The sequence below is a fragment of the Onychostoma macrolepis genome, chromosome 07 (genome assembly GCF_012432095.1).
Source record: "Onychostoma macrolepis isolate SWU-2019 chromosome 07, ASM1243209v1, whole genome shotgun sequence".
Classification (NCBI taxonomy): Eukaryota; Metazoa; Chordata; class Actinopteri; order Cypriniformes; family Cyprinidae; genus Onychostoma; species Onychostoma macrolepis.
In genome coordinates, this window is record NC_081161.1 from 47711093 (window position 1) to 47732674 (window position 21582).

At 38.6% G+C, this 21582-nt stretch overlaps 1 protein-coding gene across 2 annotated transcripts; it reads right to left on the minus strand.

Annotated features, from left to right (window-relative positions):
- Window positions 1-347: 347 nt before the first annotated feature.
- LOC131543755 (butyrophilin subfamily 1 member A1-like) lies at window positions 348-21497 on the minus strand. Of its 2 annotated transcripts, XM_058781504.1 has the most exons (11): window positions 21361-21497; window positions 19482-19535; window positions 18431-18790; window positions 14878-15171; window positions 14368-14478; window positions 14258-14278; window positions 13995-14033; window positions 12831-12869; window positions 7153-7191; window positions 5434-5475; window positions 348-4108 (listed from the first exon to the last, which is right to left on the minus strand). In XM_058781504.1, exons 2-11 carry the CDS (start codon window positions 19531-19533, stop codon window positions 3570-3572), a joined length of 1536 nt encoding a protein of 511 aa, XP_058637487.1. In that variant the 5' UTR covers window positions 19534-19535; window positions 21361-21497; the 3' UTR covers window positions 348-3569. The 2 variants fall into 2 exon arrangements, with proteins under 2 accessions (XP_058637487.1, XP_058637488.1); XM_058781505.1 differs by lacking the exon at window positions 7153-7191.
- Between the last annotated feature and the right edge of the window lie 85 nt (window positions 21498-21582).

The following is a 21582-nucleotide window of genomic DNA, read 5'->3' on the forward strand; positions in this document are numbered from 1 at the left end:
GTAGAACTCAAAAACAGTGTATTGTATTGTACATTTAATCATAACAGGTCAACAGAGGATTCAACTAAAATAAATTACTGAAGGATTACTTCAATATTTAACAAATTAAATAGTTTTATTTGCAAATCCCCCATTGTTACATTTGCACTGTAGGCAAAAGTTGTGTTTGGAAACTCTTCCTTTACAGCACCTGTTAGCAGAAACATACCGGATGTTTCAATTCATACCTCACATTTTCTTTGGTTTGCCCAAAAAGAAAGTCTCATCTTAAAAAAAAAAAAAAAAAAAATACACAGCATCATCTTAAAATAATTTAATTATTCTCATATTTGAAATACATGGTGAGACTTGTGTCTTTAGCTGCAATGAGTTTCTAGACTCTAAAGGTTTCTTCTGAAAAATGTGCCAAACCTGCAAGACAGATTCCCAACAGTGTGCACTCTACTGAGTTCAGATGTTTAGCAAAAATACAGCAAAACCGATGTTTGGTGAATTTCAGAGCTCATGAAGGTATAAGGTGAGGAGAGACTGACTTATCAAGCCCCCTTCACTGAACATACTGCAGCCTATATTTAGGCCAATGTTAAAATCACATTATTAAAATACTTAAGACAATTTTAAGGGGTGAAGGAACAAACAAATATCAATACACAGAATGTGATGTCTCTTGTGCCATAGTCTTAGGTGAGAACTCATACAGCGGCCTTGTTTACGTTAATGACATGACAACATACAATACAAACAATCCCCGCAGACATACATTACAAAGCCTTCATACAGCTACAGGATCATAAGACGAGTTGCTTCATTCATCTCTTATGGACACTAGTTGTTGGGCTGAGTGAGCTGCACATGTCATCGGGGTTATGAAGCAGCGTCCTCTTTCAAAGGCTCTGTCCAGTTAGATCAGTAGTATGACACTATTGACTGACGAAGAGCACGACTGATGCCCAGCCAGGAGAAGCGTCATCATTGTTATCAATATTAACTTAGTCTTAGTCTTTTATTTATATAGCAATGTTCATTGTCCAAGGTGCTTTACAATTCAAAGATCAAACTAAATACCAACAACAAAAAGAACAATATAACCCTAAAACAGAGAAGAAGAAAATACAAAAGGCCACATAAATACACATTATTTAAAAGCAAGAGAGAAAAAGTAGTCTTTAAGTTTATGCTTGAAAATGGACAAAGTGGCTGCGGATCTAATGTGTTGTGGTAAGCTATTCCAAAGATTGGGACTGGCTTCCTCAAACGCTCTATCACCCCTCTGTTTCAGTCTAGATCTTGGCACCTTTAGTTGAATTTGATTCGCTGACCTAAGCGATCTGGAGGGCTGATGAATTGAAATAAGGTCAGAAAGGTATGTAGGAGCATACTTATGAATAGACTGATAAACAAATATAAGTACTTTAAAATCAATCCTATATCTTACAGGCAGCCGTTGGAGGGAGCTTACGTGTGCGCGTCAATAACCTCGCAGCAGAGTTCTGTACTAACTGCAAACATGAAAAAACAGAATGAGTAAGACCAAGATAAAGTGAATTACAATAGTCCAGGCGTGATGCAATTAAAGCATGAATAATCTTTTTTGTGTCCATAAAATTAAGAAATGACTTGATTTTTGAGATTTGACGAAGATGGAAAAAGCAGGACCTAACAATTGAATTAACTTGCTTATACATTTTTATCTGTAATATAGCCCAAATTTTTAACATGTGGTTTCAAATCAAACTTAAAATGGAGGTTTAAGAGTAGCATTTATGGTAGAAAATAAGGTATTTGGTTTATGCTGATTTTTGTCAGTAATATCTGAGAAATGTTTGTTCCTAGCCTCTCTCACAGCTCTTTGGAAGATCTTTAATGTAGTAAAATCAAGGTTTGCATTTAAGCTACTGAGCTATGCTTTGATTCACCCTCCCAACTTTTCTGTTTATCAAAATGTGCTTTTTTTACCTTACCAACACTTACTTTACAATCAAGCAATCAAGATGTTTTTAACATTCCAAAACACATTCTCATGTTAGCAGACAGATTACATTTTCACATGTGACCAACAATTCCTCAATAAATATAAAATATCATAATCAAATATTATCAAAATATTCATCTGACGGTGGTGACAACAACATGAATTTGTAGTCATTTTAACTATCAAATACGTTAACTCAATCAATTACTGTTTTAAAACAAACACAGTGAGTACGTTATCGTTTACAAAGCTTCACATTTAAGCATTTTGATATACAATTGGAACACAAATGATCTATTTTCTCTCAGAACAGTGTGTCTGCTGTGCATCTGCTAACAAGGTAATTTTTAAAAACAGTTAAATTAACAAATAAAACAAATAGTTGTTACCTCTATTCATTTACATTCACCAGGATCTTAATATTCACATTTAAACATCTTAAAGGGATCATGTGATGCTTTTTTAAAGATCATTATTTTGTGCATTTGGTGTAACAGAATATGTTGACATGCTTTACTGTTCAAAAAACATTTTTTTTTTTTTTTTCAAATACTGTACATTATTGTAGTTCCTCTATGCCCCGCCTCTCTCAGATGCATCGTTTTCTATGAAGCCCCTCCTTCTGACAAGCACAGTCTGCTCTGATTGGCCAACTGACACAGTGCATTGTGATTGGCCGAACACCACAAGCATGAGTCGGAAATGTCACGCCCCTTTCCATAATCACCAGCTTCAGCTTTCAAAGTAAATGTAAAGACAGTTAATAATGTCCTTAGTTTCACCATCAGTTCAAGTCTGAGAGGGGAACAGAGTCGCGTGACAGACACAGTGATGAAGCTCGTATGTGTTTGCACACAAGCCACGATTAGACAGCTGACTTCACTGTGATGTGACCCTGTCTCTCTCACTCTCTCTCTCTCTCACACACACACACACACACACACACACAACGCTTTACTTTGCATTTGAGCAGTCAATAGCAAATACTTAAACTAATAACAAATCATACTTACAGTCGTCGATTCAGAAGCGCCAGATTTTCAGAGCAAAGTCAGAATTCACCCTTTTTATTTTATTTTTTTAGAAATAGCCTTTGTGCACAGCCAGCCTTGTACTCTCCTAGGTTTTATCCAGTGTTATGTGTTCCCTCAGCCTTATGTTCCCTCAACCCTAACTCTGCTAGAAGTGATGACTATCAATCCACAAAAAGCAATATATGCTGTATATTTATTTAGTATTTATACATTATTAGAAAAATTAAACACAATTTCATATTTAATATAATTGAAAATTACTTTAAAATCACAAAAATATGATGACTTCACATTGAATGTCAACTCCTTGAATGTCATCGCACCATCACTTTTGGTTGAATTGAAGGTGCTGTATTCAAGTTTTACATCTTATCAGTGTTCATCATCCCTGGGAATCAAACCTATGACCTTGAAGTTGTTAGTGTCATTGCTCTACAGTATAGTTTGTAGATGTGAGAGGAGATATTTGCTTTATGGTTCATATTTGTTCTTCTGTTTAAAATGCATTGATCGCTCAAGAGTCAAGAGCTGTTACTCAGTGAGCCTTCAGGTGACTCTTCAGGTCACTCTGACGGTTTTAGACAATCTATAATTTTGACCCAACTCCGAACTCCAGGATTGAACAGAGGAACGACTGATCCAGAGAATCTGCTGCTGATGGTCAGGAGATGTTTTCTCTCTGTGACGTTGTAAAATGACAGCTGACCGTCATCATAATCTAACAGAACTCCCAGTCGCTCAGGTCTCGGGGTCAGTGAGAGTTTAACTGGTGGATCAGTGTTGCTGTAAATGCCATTAGGACCGTCTGAACACAAGAACCAGAAACCAGCTGATGGAGTTACAGCAGATCTGTGTTTTACACTAAAATTTCCTTCTTTCACCACACCAATTAACCAGTAGTGTTTGGGAGGTGTATTTATTTGTTCCAGATCCACCTCCCAATAGTGACGACCAGAGGTGAATCTTTGGGCTCCAAATGCACATAATTGATACGGAAATCCCTCATCAGTGTGATTATATTCTGGATGATCCCTCACCATTTTACAGTCCTTAGTGACCATTAGATCTTTATGGACATGCTCTCTGTCAATAGTGATCTCAACTGTGGAGAAAATAAAGCAACATTTAATAATCATTTTAAATAATTTTAATCATTTTAAACTCATGTGTAAAATCATATTTACAAATATACAGGTGCTGGTCATATAATTATGAATATCATCAAAAAGTTGATTTATTTCACTAATTCCATTCAAAAAGTGAAACTTGTATATTATATTCATTCATTACACACAGACTGATATATTTCAAATGTTTATTTCTTTTCATTTTGATGATTAGAGCTTACAGCTCATGAAAGTCAAAAATCAATATCTCAAAATATTAGAATATTACTTAAGACCAATACAAAGAAAGGATTTTTAGAAATCTTGGCCAACTGAAAAGTATGAAAATGAAAAGTATGAGCATGTACAGCACTCAATACTTAGTTGGGGCTCCTTTTGCCTGAATTACTGCAGCAATGCGGCGTGGCATGGAGTCGATCAGTCTGTGGCACTGCTCAGGTGTTTTGAGAGCCCAGGTTGCTCTGATAGTGGCCTTCAGCTCATCTGCATTGTTGGGTCTGGTGTCTCTCATCTTCCTCTTGACAATACATGGATTCTGTGCCTCTCCACTCTTCCTCCAGACTCTGGGACCTTGATTTCCAAATGAAATGCAAAATTTACTTTCATCTGAAAAGAGGACTTTGGACCACTGAGCAACAGTCCAGTTCTTTTTCTCCACAGCCCAGTTAAGATGCTTCTGACGTTGTCTCTGGTTCAGAAGTGGCTTGGTAGCCCTTTTCCTGAAGACGTCTGAGCGTGGTGACTCTTGATGCACTGACTCCAGCTTCAGTTCTCTCCTTGTGAAGCTCTCCCAAGTGTTTGAATCGGCTTTGCTTGACTGTATTCTCAAGCTTGCAGTCATCCCTGTTGCTTGTGCACCTTTTCCTACCCAAATTCTTCCTTCCAGTCAACTTTGCATTTAATATGCTTTGATACAGCACTCTGTAAACAGCCACACCGTTCAGTAATGACCTTCTGTGACTCCTCTTTGTGGAGGGCGTCAATGTTCATCTTCTGGATCATTGCCAAGTCAGCAGTCTTCCCCATTATTGTGGTTTCAAAGAACAAGAGATACCCAGAATTTATACTGTAGGGATGGTCATTTATTCAAACTCAAATGTAAATATTCTAATATTTTGAGATACTGATTTTTGACTTTCATGAGCTGTAAGCTCTAATCATCAAAATAAAAGTTTCACCTTTTGAATGGAATTAGTGAAATAAATCAACTTTTTGATGATATTCTAATTATATGACCAGCACCTGTATGTATGTATAACTAAGGATGATGGAATACATGCATATATAACTGAGATGATACCTGCATGTTTCCTCAGTTCTTCTATATCCACGTCTCCCACAACTAAAATGACAAGTTGAATGAAAAACTTCATAAACTTTTATGCACATATTGAAGTTGTATAGTTACAGTATGTTCACATTAAATTCTGTTATACTGTTAAAAGAAACTTGAATAGTTTGTCTGAGACACATGGATAAATGTGAGCTATTGAGGTAATTATATTGTGTGCTTGTGCTTTCTGGATGAGAACATGGTTGAACCAGAGGAAAATGAAGGAATTGTTGTTTACAGTTTTGCAGAAAACATTGAGAAAATGTAAACATTCAAAAAAAAAAAATGGTTTATAATGTTGAAAACTGTGCCATTGTTTTATGAACTGAATGAATAGTTTGAGAAACTGGGCCAAATTAATCAGTGACAGTATGTTATAGCAACTGAGAAAAACTGTAATAACTGTTGGTGTATATTAATAGTAGTAATTTGGGGGGTCACTTCAGCAGTTCCTATAAGTATAGCAAAGAGCAAAAAATCTTCTAACACCTTCTTTTCTCAGTTTCTCAAAAGTTTCCTTCACATAAACTGAAATAAGAGATCATTTCAATGGAAGAGCTAATAATTAAACTGCTTCACAAATACTCCAGACTCTGTAAACTACATTAAATATAACCCTTTCAGGCAGAATTTCATTTAGATATTAACTTATATTGCTATCAGTTGAGTTCTAATTTCTTAGGCTCAGGGTCAAAGTTAATTTCTGTATTGTGGTTTCACCAGGAAACCCCTGCACTCCAGCTCATCTCTGTAAAGGCACTGTCAGTTGCAGTTCCCATCTGATTGAGCAGTCTCTCCCGTTGTGTTTAATGCAGTATGGGGAAACTCCTGTTTACTCTGTCACTGAAGCCTGATTTGTTCACATTTGTATAGATGCACAAACCAATGGCGCTCTAGCATGTCAGAAGGGGTGGAGCTGACCTCTATATGAGTCAGTGCAGAGCGCCATTTCATCCGAATTTTCTCCTTCAGTGATGAGACCAACTGACTCTACTCATCTCTTAGTGAGCTCGGAGAAAGAAAACTAAACAATGGAGCTGAACAACCTGGTTTGAGTGATCTCACGCTGGCATCAGTACTTCGATCTGCCAGTGTGTTTTACACGTGAGGATGAGCGCGCCTCATTACATCAAGCGGCTCAATCCTTCTAGGCGGATCGGAGGTGAATGCTGTCACCAATGATTCTGTATCGCTGACAGCTTCACGTTTGTGTGTGCATCGCTGAGGCTGCGCTCACTGAGACAGGCTGCTTTTACTGCAAATGCATTAATCTGTCCCTGCTTCGCTCGCAGGCCACCTTACTTCAGAGGTATTATTCACACTTCGGCCGAACTCCAGAATTTGCTTGCAAAAAGAGCCATAGAAATGATTCCCCTAGCGAACAGCGAGTCAGGCTTCTACAGCTGCTACTTCCTCATTACGAGCATCACACTGCTTCTAATGTTGATCTATTTTGTGCATCGACTGGCATAAAAATAGGAATTTGCAAGAGTTTATTTGATGTTTAGTGGGTCACTTCAGTAGTTGCCGTTATTAAAGTATTGCAAAGATAAATTCTTTGGGAAACTGGGCCACATGAATCAGTTACAGTGTGTCAGCAATCAAGAAAAACTGTAATAATTAGTGGGTCACTTTGGCAGTTATAGTTCCTCTAAGTATAGCAAAGAGCAAAACTTCTTCAAATACCTTCTTTTCTCAGTTTCCCCAGAGTTCTCTCCTCACAATCTAAAACAAGAAAACATTTCAGTGGAAGCGTTAATTTTTAATCTGCGTCACAAATACTCAAGACTTATTGTTCATCCCAAAGAGGCACAAAATTACTTTCACAGACTTTTACATTAAACGTTCCCATCTGGTGGAATGACCTGCCCAACTCGATCAGTCCATCTTCAAGAATCGGCTAAAAACACATCTCTTCCATCTTTATTTGACCTTCTGACTCTAGCCACTCTCTATTCTAATTCTATATTATCTACTTTGATTTATTTTTTATTTAAGAAAAAAAAAAAACACTTGACCCTCTAACATTTCCACTCTCTATTCTATTTCTATTCTAACTACTTGTTTTCTTTAAAAAGAATATTTAAAACACTTAAATATAATTACTCTTTTGTTGGTTTGATTGCTTCAATTGACCTTATGCACAGTTACTTCCTGGTTGTAGATAAGCCAGCTCAGTCATTTCCGGTCAAGTGTACTGTGCCGTAAGAACAGCGTCCTTTACTCGGTTTCTCTACATAATCCATTCACATTTAGGAGAAAAGTTTTGTTTGTCTAAGATGACCAAACTTCCACATATTCCGTTTCAGGAATGACAAAATGCGAATGTTAAACTTATGCGAGGGAATCCGTTAAATCATGCCGCGAGTAATTGTTATGTTTGACAGCGTCAACGGAATGAATCACCTGACGAGCCGATGTCAAAATAAAGCTGTGCATTAAGTGATTCAGACTAAATTCAGGCTAACAAAACTACAGGTATGTGTTGGATAAAACTTAAACGATGTAGCCTAGTTATTTAAATTAAATCTAAACATTTCAAAATACTGAATGCATTATTTATTTGTTATACCAACTTATTTAATTTGTATTTTACTGTGAATTTGTGACTTCCTGCACTTGCTATAGCCTACTTTATACTTCAGTGCGACAAAGTACTAAATTTGTTATAATATTTATTTTATAATAAATCAAAAGACGTGAAAAACTAAGTTGAAATGGCAGCTGCAGCCAATGAGTGATCCTATACTGCCATCTCTTGGTTATAAAGGTAATTTCATTTTCATCTTAAAAAGGGAGAAGGCGATTAGTCACCAGAAGAGACAGACGGCAGTGCGTAAGTGTTTTAATACTCATTCTTAGCTCTGTTGTTTAAATTAATTCCTTGTTGCTAGGAAAGAATAGTTTGTTTCCTACCTATTTCTATTCTGCTTTTTCGTTGTGGTTTATATTTTTGATTGCACTAACTGATCATTATAATAACTGCCCTTTAGCTTAAACTCCTTTCCTGCACTTAAGTGCGAAGTGTTAGTTTCGATTTGAGCCATTGCCCTGCGATTGGCTGGTGGTTGTGCTAATTAAAAGCGACCACAGCTTTTTTTCACTCTAGACTGTGTATTTGTTTGAGGTGTGTGCGCTGACGCGGAAGCGTCTGCGGAAGCGTTCAGCCGTCGTGTTCAGCCTCCTCGTGTGAAGACCGAGGAGTGTAAAGACCTGCGACTTTTTCCTGTGCGACTTGAACAGAGCAACGACACCGAGCTACACACTTAAGTATCTTTTTCCTTCCTCTGCTCCACTCTGCTCTCCTATCCTCTTTCCTTCTACCTCTATCATGTGTCTCCAAAACATTCCGGTTCTCTCTCAGCCACGCTCTAACATCACTCGCAGACGGCAACGTAATACTGCTAACCTCGCCCTATCTCTACATCTTCCACTACACCTCTGGCTTTCTCTGTGGGTCTCTGAATTGTCAGTCAGCCGTCAACAAAGCTGACTTCATTTCTGCCTTTTCTTTAAAATCCACTCTTGGGCTTGACTGAGACCTGGATTCGTCCAGAAGACTCAGCAACCCCAGCTGCTCTCTACTAATTTCTCTTCTCTCATACTGGCGTCAAGTTGGTCGGGTGGGGGTACTGGCCTGCTCGTTTCACACAATTGGAAATACTCAACCCGCTCTACCCTTTGCAATTACAACTCATTTGAATGTCATGCCATTACTGTATCAGCTCGATAAAACTCCAGATTGTGGTAATCTACCTTCCCCTGGACAAATTCTAGCCACCTTCCTAGAGGAGCTGGACGGGTTGTTGTCCTCTTTGTGGAGGATGGCATTCCACTCTTAGTCTTTGGTGATTTCAACATTCACCTAGACAAGCCTTATGCTACAGACTTCCACTCGCTACTAGCTTCATTTGATCTCAATTGCCTTACCACTACTAGCACGCACAAATCAGGCAACCAACTTGATTTAATTTACACACGCAATTGTACTGCAGATAACATTCTGGTACAACCGCTACATATCTCGGACCATTTCTTCATTACATTTACACTACATTTTGCTACCCGTGTGCCACCAACCCCTACCGGTTACTTTTAGGCGAAACCTGCGCTCCCTTTCTCCTTCCCATCTTTCCTCTGTGGTATCCTCCTCTTCCCTCACCTACCCATTTCTCATCTCTGGATGTAAACGCAGCTACTGAAACTTTATGCTCTACCTTAACTTCTTGTCTAGACGACATTTGTCCTCTCTCCTCTAGGTCAGCACGGACTGCCCCTTCTAACCCCTGGTTATCTGATGTTCTTCGTGAACATCGGACTAAACTCAGAGCGGCAGAGAGAAAATGGCACAAATCAAACAACCCGTCGGACCTGAGTAGGTATCAGTCTCTGCTCTCATCTTTCTCTGCTGATGTCCACACTGCCAAATCCTCACATTTCCACAACAAGATCAACAGCGCTCCAGACATGCGTAATCTCTTCAGAACATTTAATTCTCTCCTCTGTCCCCTCCACCACCTCCCACCACTTCTATTACAGCTGATGACTTTGCTACTTTTTACAGACAAAACTAGATCGATCAGTGATCAGTTCTCACCTCCACGCACACAGGACCCCAACCAACCACTTCCACTGCTAAACCTCCCATTTTCTCCTTCTGTCCCCTGACGGAGGCTGAAGTATCCAAACTTCTCCTCTCCAACCATCCTACAACATGTCCTCTTGACCCAATCCCTCGCACCTTCTGCAAGCAATCTCTCCCACGCTCTTACCGACACTCACACACATCATCAACACATCCCTCCTCACAGGCATCTTCCCCACTGCGTTCAAGCAGGCTCGGTAACCCCACTGCTCAAAAACCTACATTAAACACTTCTCTTATAGAAAACTATAGACCTGTCTCTCTCCTTCCATTCATAGCGAAAACACTTGAACGTGTTGTCTTCAACCAGGTCTCATTGTTTCTTTCACAGAACAACAAACTGGACGCTAAACAGTCAGGTTTCAGGAGTGGCCATTCAACTGAGACTGCACTTCTCTCGGTCACTGAAGCCCTGCGAATTGCAAAAGCCCATTCCAAATCATCAGTCCTCATTCTGCTGGATCTATCTGCCGCTTGACACTGTCAATCATCAGATACTCCTCTCCACTCTCTCATCACTGGGCATCGCTGGAATTCCACTTCGCTGGTTTGAATCCTATCTCACTGGTAGGTCTTTCAGGGTGGCCTGGGAGGGAGGTATCCAAAGCACATACACTGGTCACTGGGGTTCCTCAGGGATCGGTTCTTGGACCCTCCTCTTCTCCACATACACTACATCACTGGGTCCCATCATACAGGCACATGGCTTCTCCTACCACTGCTATGCTGATGACACACAGCTCTATCTCTCTTTTCAACATCACGATCCAGTTAGGTTCATCAACAATTACCCCATCAACTTCGGTCAGAAATCTTGGTGTAATCTTTGATGACCAGCTGACCTTCAAAGATCACATTGCAAAGACTGCTCGATCTTGCAGGTTTGCACTACACAACATCAGAAAGATCAGGCCCTTTCTGACGGAGCATGCTGCACAACTTCTTGTCCAGGCCCTTGTCATTTCTAGGCTGGACTACTGCAATGCTCTTCTGGCTGGACTTCCATCAAACACAGTCAAACCTCTACAAATGATTCAGAATGCGGCACGACTGGTCTTCAAGGAACCCAAAAGAGCCCATGTTACACCTCTCTTTATCTCATTGCATTGGCTACCAATCGCAGCTCGCATCAAGTTCAAGACACTGATGCTTGCTCATAGAACAACCACAGGCTCAGCACCCGCCTACATGCACTCACTATTAAGAATCTACATCCCTCCAGAAATCTGAGATCTGCTAGTGAGCGACGCCTCGTGGTACCATCACAAAGAGGCTCAAAATCACTCTCCAGAACATTCTCGTTCACCATTCCTGGCTGGTGGAATGATCTTCCCACCCATATTCGGAGTACTGGATCCCTGTCAATCTTCAAGCAACAGCTGAAAACTCATCTCTTTCGACACTACTTGACTTCAACCTACACATAAAAAAAAATAAAAAATATTTCTCCTTACTTATTCCTTCCCTTGCTAGCTTGTACTTATTTAAACAATGCCTGAGACTTGGTGTTACAAGCACTTCCTTTGTCGAATTGCCTCTTCAAGATGAATCGCTTCATGTGTTCCCCAAATTGTAAGTCGCTTTGGATAAAAGCGTCTGCAAAATGACTAAATGTAAATGTAAATGTAAAAAGTCAATTTTTCGCCGAGACACGTTTTTAGCATATTTCTTCATGTCTTCATGAATGAAAACGGAACCTTTAATAATGGGAATTTTACCACACAGAGTTGAGAAACAATAAATGGCTTAAAATTTTATACGATTTTAAAAATGTGTTCATGGCTTTGAAGGTAAGATATTGACTAATCGAGAATACCATTACGTCGTTTAAGAGATTAACCTAACTGCCTAAACAGTTATAGTGTTTATTTGTCTGTATTTTAATTCTACAATCATTATTTACAATGTTGCAATTATTTTATTTCTCAGTTTCTGATAAGAATGAGGCAGGAGATGTTTCTGTGAGAGTCTCTACCTATATATAGCACATATAAAATGAGCTTCACCGGAAGATTACGAGGTGCCTTATCTTTATCCGGAAGTTCTAAATAGAGCTCTGTGCATATGGTCAATTGTCTTCATTTGTAAATCTCTTTGGATAAAAGCGTCTGCGAAATGACTAAATGTAAATGTAGTGTTTAAACATGGCTAAATGTGAAAAGTTCATAATATGTTTTAAGATCACAAGCTGGAGTGCCCTGGTTGTCCACTAGAGGGCACTACATTCCAGACAGTTTCTGCCTTACAAACTACATGTCCCACAATCCTTTGCCAAATCTCATCACTGATTGTCCACAGTTGTTTTTCATTATGTCATTACCTGTGCCTATATAAGCCTGGACTGTATCCGAACTCGCCCCCTATACCCTCATTCACTATTCACTACATTAGTCCACTCATACAGTTCATTTGAAGGAGTGAATGAAAATGAGTGAGTGAATTCGGACACTGAGTTCACAGGAAGGACTGCCGCTTTGCTTGCTGTTTAATAATCATTTGAAACGGGCAGCTCCTGTAGTATGATTAAAGTCATGGAAGTTATGTATAAACCATAGTTAAACAATTGAATAATCAATTTACAATGAAGTTGTACCTGTGTTGTATTACGCCGTGGATGAGCACTTTTAAAATGAATCAAGAAAAACTGTAATAATTAGTGGGTCACTTTGGCAGTTATAGTTCCTCTAAGTATAGCAAAGAGCAAAACTTCTTCAAATACCTTCTTTTCTCAGTTTCTCCAGAGCTCCCTCCTCACAATCTAAAATGAGAAAAAAATAATAATTTGCTTCACAAATACTCCAGACTTTATAAACCACAATAAATGTGACCCTGGACCACAAAACCAGTCTTAAGTCGCTGGGGTATATCTGTAGAAATAGCCAAAAATACATTGTATGGGTCAAAATTATCAATTTTTCTTTTATGCCAAAATTTATTAGGATATTAAGTAAAGGTCATTTTTCATGAAGATATTTTGTAAATTTCTTACCGTAAATATATCAAAACTTCATTTTTGATTAGTAATATGCATTGCTAAGAACTTCATTTGAACAACTTTAAAGGTGATTTTCTCAATATTCAGATTTTTTTGCACCCTCAGATTCCAGATTTTCAAATAGTTGTATCTCAGACAAATATTGTCCAACAAACCATACATCAATGGAAAGCTTATTTATTCAGTTTTCAGATGATGTAAAATTCTCAATTCAAAAAAAAAAAAATTGACACTTAAGACTGGTTTTGTGGTCCAGGGTCACAAATGTAAATAAATGTAAAAGCACTGTCAGGTCATTCTGTCAATCCAGTAACTAGCATCAACTGGCATAAAAATAGGAATTTCTTTCAAAATGATCAGATCAGATGATGGCAAATGTTCTTGATTATCAGTAATATCTTCTTCAAATAAGAAACAAAAAGCAATGGTTTGGTGTTACTCTTGTGTTTACTGTGATTTCTACGAGTACATGTAGCCAGCATATTTTGCCAACAAGCACATAGTGGCTTCAGTGCAAAACCATCACATTTTATACAGTAGATTGTCACTCTAGAAAATGGAAACATATTTACTATAATCTCTTGAGCAAAATGAGAGATTTGAAGGATTTTTTATTTTTTTTTGGTTTATGTTTGAACAACAAGCCTTACAAATACTGTATATGAATATATAACTGAGATGATGTCAACAAAATGTAAGGTTTTAGAGAAGGAATTGTGAGTATCCACAGATATTAGAATGTACTGGAAATGCCTTGCTTAACTTATTTATATTCCCATTATGTAAATGCAATATTTCTGTTACATGCGCAAGAGTTTATTGGATGTTTAGTGGGTCACTTCAGCAGTTGCTGTTAAAAGTACTGCAAAGATAAACTTCTTCAAATACCTTCTATTGTCCGTTTGTCCATAGTTTCCTCCTCACAAACTGAAATGAAAGAATTTCATTTGGAGGGTTTAATTACCAATCTTTTTCCACAAATACTCCACTTCGTTAACTACAATAAATGTTGATGTTAAGCTAATTCATTTACATTTACATTTAATCATTTAGCAGACACTTTTATCCAAAGTGACTAACAAATAAGGACAATAGAGGCATGTTCATACATCTTTTTGGATGTTAAAATGATGTACATTTAGTTTACTTACTTTCTTTAGCTGGTTTCTTCCCTGAAAAAAAACAAAAACACAAGCATAGGATACCTGCATAAAAACTGTCTGAAGATAAAATCATTTCAATAATTTAAACTAGATTGTACCTGTTAGTTTGTGTCTGTATTTGTAGAGGATCAGCCCAACCAACCCCAGAAGAGCAGAAATAATAAAGGTGAGGAAAAGAGCCTTCCATGGACCTGATGAACCTGATGAATCTGAGAAATAGAAACCAGATGAATCTAAATACCTTCAAATTATATAAATCAATTACAGTAAATTGAAAAACATTTAAAATCTTTCTCATCATTAAACTGCTTTTCTTCTGAAACTGGTGTGAGAACAAATTGTATGCGATTTGGTTGGATTTTATTGATTGGAAGGTTGACAAGTAAGAGAGATTCAAAGAAAATTGTTTCAGTGGTGGAGCAGAATAAAATAAAAATTATTTTTATAGATAAATTATGTTTACATAAAATGTAACATAAAGATGGAATTAGAAACCTTCAAGTAAGGTCACAGGGGAAAAAAAAAGAATTTAAGCTGTTATGAGCCAAGAGTTCAAGCAAATTTGATCACTTTGTTTGGGATATCTACAAATATCCATGTTCTCTAACCTGAAGGCATTATGCCCTGTATATTCAGTCTTCCGTCTTTTAACTCTCCAGTTCTGAGAGAAAGTGAACAAGAGACCAGTTGAGCGTCTGAGCGAGAGACAGCCGTCCAGCTGTGGACGGAGAACATCCCGTCTGCTCCACGACTGTGAGATGATCCTCCAGGACGGAGAACCCTTCCATCATCTGATGTCCACGTGACGCTGGGCTCTGGATGCCAGCCGCTGGACCTGCAGCTGATGTTCACACGTCCATCATCAAGAGGCTGTGGAAACAGGACAGGAGTGGATCCTAAAGCTGAGGAGAGGAGGAGAGACAGACATTCAGATATTTTCCAACACACAAAATCTACATACAGTAAGTATGTTGTCTAACACACTAATTATGTTCTGAATTTAGAATCTCTTTCCAGGGTCTTGAAACAGTTGAACGTGTACATTTAGAGGGCTGCACTGGGATTGGCATCCTTTGCTACAGGCAGACGAGGCCGATTAAAATATACAGGTGCATCTCAATAAATTAGAATGTCATGAAAAAGTTCATTTTTTCTTGTAAGTTATTTCAAAAAGTGAAACTTTCATATAATTTTAGATTCATTGCATGTAAAGTAAAACATTTCAAAAGTTTTTTTGTTTTAATTTGATGATTAGAGCTTACAGCTCATGAAAGTCAAAAATCAGTATCTCAAAGTATTAGAATATTTACATTTGAGTTTGAATAAATGACCATCCCTACAGTATAAATTCTGGGTATCTCTTGTTCTTTGAAACCACAATAATGGGGAAGACTGCTGACTTGGCAATGATCCAGAAGATGAACATTGACACCCTCCACAAAGAGGGTAAGTCACAGAAGGTCATTACTGAAAGGTGTGGCTGTTTACAGAGTGCTGTATCAAAGCACAGCACTGTGACTGCAGTGGAGACATTCAAGTTCCTGGGATCCATCATCTCTCAGGACCTGAATTGGGACACTCACATCAACTGTAAAAAAGCCCAAAAAGGTTGTATTTCCTTCATCAGCTGAGGAAGTTTAACCTGCCACAGGAGCTGCTGAAACAGTTCTACTCAGCCGTCATTGAGTCTACCAAATCAGGCATCAGAAGTAGAGGTCTGCAAGCCCGTCGGGGCCCGACACGCCGAGTCCATTCGGGCCGGGCTCGGGCCATTTTTTTTTTTTACAGGTCGGGCTCGGGTCGGGCTCGGGCTCATTTAGCTTCTCTCCTTTTATTGTGCCCATATACGCACAGAGCACACATGGCTAATTAAATACTGATTATTTTATAAATATTATACATCGCCTAAGCAATACGCAAGGCATACGCACATACAGGTGACCATGCAGAGCATCAGGAAGAAGTTGGAGCGTGGAATTACAAAAAGTTCCCAATGCTTCGGGAAAAGCTGCATTTTTGATCAGCCATGCATTTGATGATGATCCTGACTCGCCATCTCCTCACTGGATGTGCCTTTAGAGAGAAATGCATCTTTAGGGATATTTTATAATGAAAGAGTTTTTGTTTTCGATTCGAATTATTTCGTTTTAAAGTAGTAATTCAAAGCTTTCTATAGATACTATATTTATCAAGTCAGTGAGGCAAGTAGGCTATATGCTGTGTTTCGGTTTTTCAGAAGCGCTCCGCTTGCTCAAAACCGAAACTGCTTTTTTTTTTTTTTTTTTATGAAAGCACGTTTTGTTGATATTGTGAGTGCACACAAATAAAAGTAGACCCTTTACGGTTCCGAACAACGTAGCCTTTTACTCTTACCTTTATGAGCAAAAATGACAGCGTATTTTGAAATGTTTCCAATGCAAGTGATCGTTCTGGCGTGTCCTGTAAAGCGCGCTTCAGCTTCCACTCTCCGCACAAACTACTGGATATGCATCAGTGCACATTTATCTAGCTCAGGCGTTTAAACTAACATTGTGGAGCTGTTTTATAATTATAGATTTCATTTTAGAGAAGTCGTGATGATCTGAGAAAGCTAAATTGACCACACATAGGCTATGATCAACTCGCTGTCTGCCGCTGACCGCTTGATCGTAACTTTAAAAAACAAAAACTTACATTTAACGAATAAAAAAAAAAATGCTCCAAACGTTTTTCTAAATTAACTTAATAAAATAACTAAACGAATTACAATCACTTTGCCATTTCATACAAAACTGAACTATTTTAATAGCTGAAACGGTAGTAGATAAGCTGTTTTGGGAGAAGGGGGAAAAAAGACGGGCTCGGGTCGGACTCGGGCCGAGAATTCTGATGAGCTGTCGGACACGGGCCGGGCTAGGGCCTAAATTTTAGGCCCGTGCAGGGCTCTAATCAGAAGACTAAAGAGAACAGTCCGGTCTGCTGAACGGATTATCGGTGCCCCCCTTGAAGAACTGTATACATCCAGAGTGAGGAAAAGGGCTCAGAAAATCACTCTGGATCCCTCACATCCAAGTCATCCCCTTTTTGAACTTTTGCCATCTGGCCGGCGCTACAGAGCCCCAAATACCAGGACAGCCAGGCACAAGAACAGCTTCTTCCCCCAGACAATCCACCTTATGAACAGTTAAATGCCCCCATTATGCAATAACAATGTGCAATAACCTTATATTTATTTGCTACCACCTCCATCATCCTAGAGCATCTCCTTCTATTCTATCCCATTCTATCATCTATAGCACAACTGTACATACAATTATTTATGTTTCAATTATTTTTCTTTTTCAATTTTTTGTTTATTTATATTTACGTGTATTTTTATATTCCCATCTTATTTTTATTATCTGTGTGTCGTTGTTGTCTCTGTGAACTGGAAGCTTATGACACTAAAACAAAAGCATACTTGGCAATAAAAGCTCTTTCTGATTCTGATTCTGAAAAACTAGCCATTCAAAACAGCCCAAAGTAGTGCAATGGCCATATCCCAAATATCAAAACTCAAAATATGTAATTTCATTACCAAAAATACATATTTTACAGTCACTGTTATGCACATTGATCATAAAGCAAAGGCTCTGGAGTCAGATTTGACTGATCAAGATGATTTGACTGGTAGAGATAACTGATAGACCATGCTGGAGGATTTGCTGCTCAACAGATCCTGAGCTCATTGACGAAAATATCATAGGATGTGCTCCCTTTACACAGAGTGCACGTGATTGCAAAGTGAAACTGAACTGTGAGTGCTCTTTCAAAAGCGATTTTAGTAGGTACCCCACATGTTGATAGCAGCACCCTGATGCATGAAAAATACATACAATATTAGAATGCTTGCGGGAGCAGGCGGGAACGGTCAGAAATTCAGCAGGACTGGGAGTAAGAAAACACTTTTAGGCATTCTGCTAACTGTAAGTAACCTTGAACAACAGGTTGATTTGTCTGTCTGATGGTCTGTTTCTCACATAAAGCAATCATAAGACATGGAATTTAATGCACAAGTCATATGGATGAATTTTATATCAACAGTTCCCTCAATAATGGTCATTATGAAGAAAAGAACATGGAAGACATGATTTTAATGTTGGGCTGAACGATTGCTTTAATGAGGTGTAGATGCTTGTTTACCTGTGACTTTGAGAACCACCTCTTCACTGCCATATGCATTTTCTCCACTCACATAACAGCGAAATGAACCTTCATCCTGAAGTGTGAGTTTCTCCAGCCGTAGAGAGACGTCTCCATCCTTCAGTCCACCAGACTGATCTGACCGTGGCTTCAGTGCGCTTCTGTTCCTGTACAGTTCGTCCTGGACGTCCTGGATCTTTCCATGATTATAGAGCAGAACAGGGTTGTTGAAGTCGTGACGGTACCAGCGGATCTCCAGAGCTTCAGCGTTCTCAGGAGGAGAGATCCAGCAGGACAGAATCACTGAGGATCCCACATGAGCCACTACAGGATCAGCAGGAACCACTACAGTGAACGACTCTGACAGACACAGAATTAATTATTAATTGACTATATACAGTATATTTACAGTGCAGTCACATTTATCATTGCTCTGTGAATTTTCCAGTCACTTTATTAGGAATCCACATGACTGGAAATTCTATGTGAGGGCAAATATTTTGAAAAGTGTTCAAGTTTGTTGTGCTGAATCTGCAAATAATAAATAATAGTTATGCTCATATAACAGTTTTTTGGCTGGCTAGTTTTTAAGCAATCTGCTTATATTTTGACTTGCAACAAGTAGTAGAGATAGTGCAGAGTTACCCCAACATTAGTACAAACTATATGTAAACTAGTGCCATTATATCCAATCGAAAATGATCACGTATATGAATTACTTAAAAGAAGCCATAAAATGAAGTTCCAAACGTAGGTTCGTGAGGAGCCTAATCATTCAGTCCTGTCAAGCATCATTAAACAGCTCTCATTGCGCCGGCCCAGCTTCAATTCTTCCAGCATCCCTCCACCTCCCCATCTCCTCCTCTATTTCTGTTTTTCTCTCTCTAGGTAGTACTGCAATGGGGGGTTAAACTCGGTGCTCAAGCCGAGCTTCGGGTTCGAGCCTCCATTAAGGACAGCAAGCCAATGTTTACCATTAACCATCAGGACTGGATGGGCAGGTGAACTTGTGAAACTGAATAAAGTCCAGATGTGTTTGTGGTGTTCTTACCTGAAGTCTCAATGAGGAGATTCACCAGTAAAGTGATAATAATCGACAACATGCCTGTGAGAATACAGAGAGATTCAAGTAAAACAAAGGGTAGGGTAGACCGGGAAGTAACACGGGGTTAGTTGTAACACTGTCAGTTTGACAATCAGAAAAGAGCTTTGGTGATGACATCAACATCATACACTCCCATCACATTTTTGAGCTTACAGGAGAAGTGGCATGTGACTGTGAGCAACATTGTAGATTTTAAGACCAAAAAACAGATTTTCAGAAAATTAAAGGTCCCCTGAAGTGCTTTGAAACAGGCAGCGTTATTCTATGTGGTGACGTAATTTCAACTGAAACAGGAAGACAGGGCGGGACATATCGAGCAGCCCCACCCCCTTTTCAAATAGCCAATAGCGTTTTATGTATGTCTGCTCGGGCCAGAGCCGTACTTGAGCTCGGTAAAGCTGCATTTTACAGCCATAGTCTAATCATAGTCTAATTTGACAACCATAGCCATAATCATGCTGAGGCTGTGTAGCTTTAAAAGTGTTTAATATATGCCGACTCGCGCATTAATTCACTGTACAGGAAATACTACACTGTGAACAACTGAAAAATTATATCTTCTAAATGCGAATATGGTCACTGTTTTGGTGCACACTGCCTTATAGATAACCTTAAGACTAACATATTGATACTAACACCCAAACAACTTTAATTTTGATTGCAGGGGGACTTTAAGTTTTTATTTCAATAAAATTTGAATTAAAAAAAAAAAAAAAAAGATTTATTTATTTAGTAATCTGATACTTTGCATTCATGCTAACTTCAAACCCACATGCTAGAACAGTTGCCATGGCTGCTTGGGGTGGGGATAGTTAACAGTTCATTAAAAACCCCAATGAGTCGTTATCCAATCAAATCCTCTGTTGAAGAAAAGTCATGTGAGGTTTTGGTTCCTTATCAAAGGATTTATGTGGTAAAAAAAAATCCCCATAGTAGCTTATGAGCATATCTCCTTCTTACTCGATAAAACATTATCCACATAAAATTAGTATGAGGTGTTTTTGTTTGTTTGTTTTTTGCACATTTTTAGAATTTATGTGCATCTTGGCATTTCCATCCAGCATTAATATTCCAAAATTCACAATAAAAAAGTTTGATAGCAAACCCCTATGTGACAGGACACACACACACACACACGTCTGGTTTGCTATCCTTGTGGGGACATTCATAGGCGTAATGTTTTTCTACTGTACAGACTGTATATTCTATTGTCCTACACCTAAACCTACCCCTTACAGGAGACTACAGGCATTTTTTGAATTTCATGAAACATCATTTAGTATGTTTTTTTTTAAGCCTTTTGTTTTACGGGGACACAGAAAGTGTCCTCATAAACCATGTTTACGTTGTAGTACCCATGTTATTATACACATTTGTGTCCTCATAAAACATATCACACACACACAATTGTTTTCGTTCTAAATTTAAAGTCCTAAAAGAAATTAAAAAAAAATTTTTTTTTGACCCTTTAAATAGTTCACTCTTTAAACTGATTATTCTTTGTTCTTCAATAAATTTCGTGTATAAATTGTAAGTGTGAATCTTATTTCAACAAACTACCTCTGGTTGTTGCTCCCCAGCATGTGACAGCTCACCCCAGCAGAGGAGTGGGTTATTAATGTTACTGTATCGGAACTCTTTGAGTTTGACATTAACTCGTCTGTAATGGTGCACCTCGCGTGAGTTTTATGTGTAGAAGAGAAATGCGGTTAGCGTTAGTTTCTTATGCTCAAACACAAATGTTACAACCATCCCCGGTCTGCCCTGCATGATATGAGAGACATGATCGATCAGACTGTCGTATTCAATGAAAAAACAAACTCACCGAGACAAAGACTCAGTACAATAGACGCAAATCAGTGTCCAAGCGTGATCTCCTTTCAAACGGTCAGATGCTGCCTCAGTAACGTCAGATGATGAATAACGCTTCATATGTGTGATTCTGTTAAATGTGATTGTGTGTAATGATAGTTTGCGGTGTGTGTGTGTGTGTGTGTGTTCGTTCTGTCACATGTCACGTCACTTTCAGTTTCGTGTTGAGTTTATG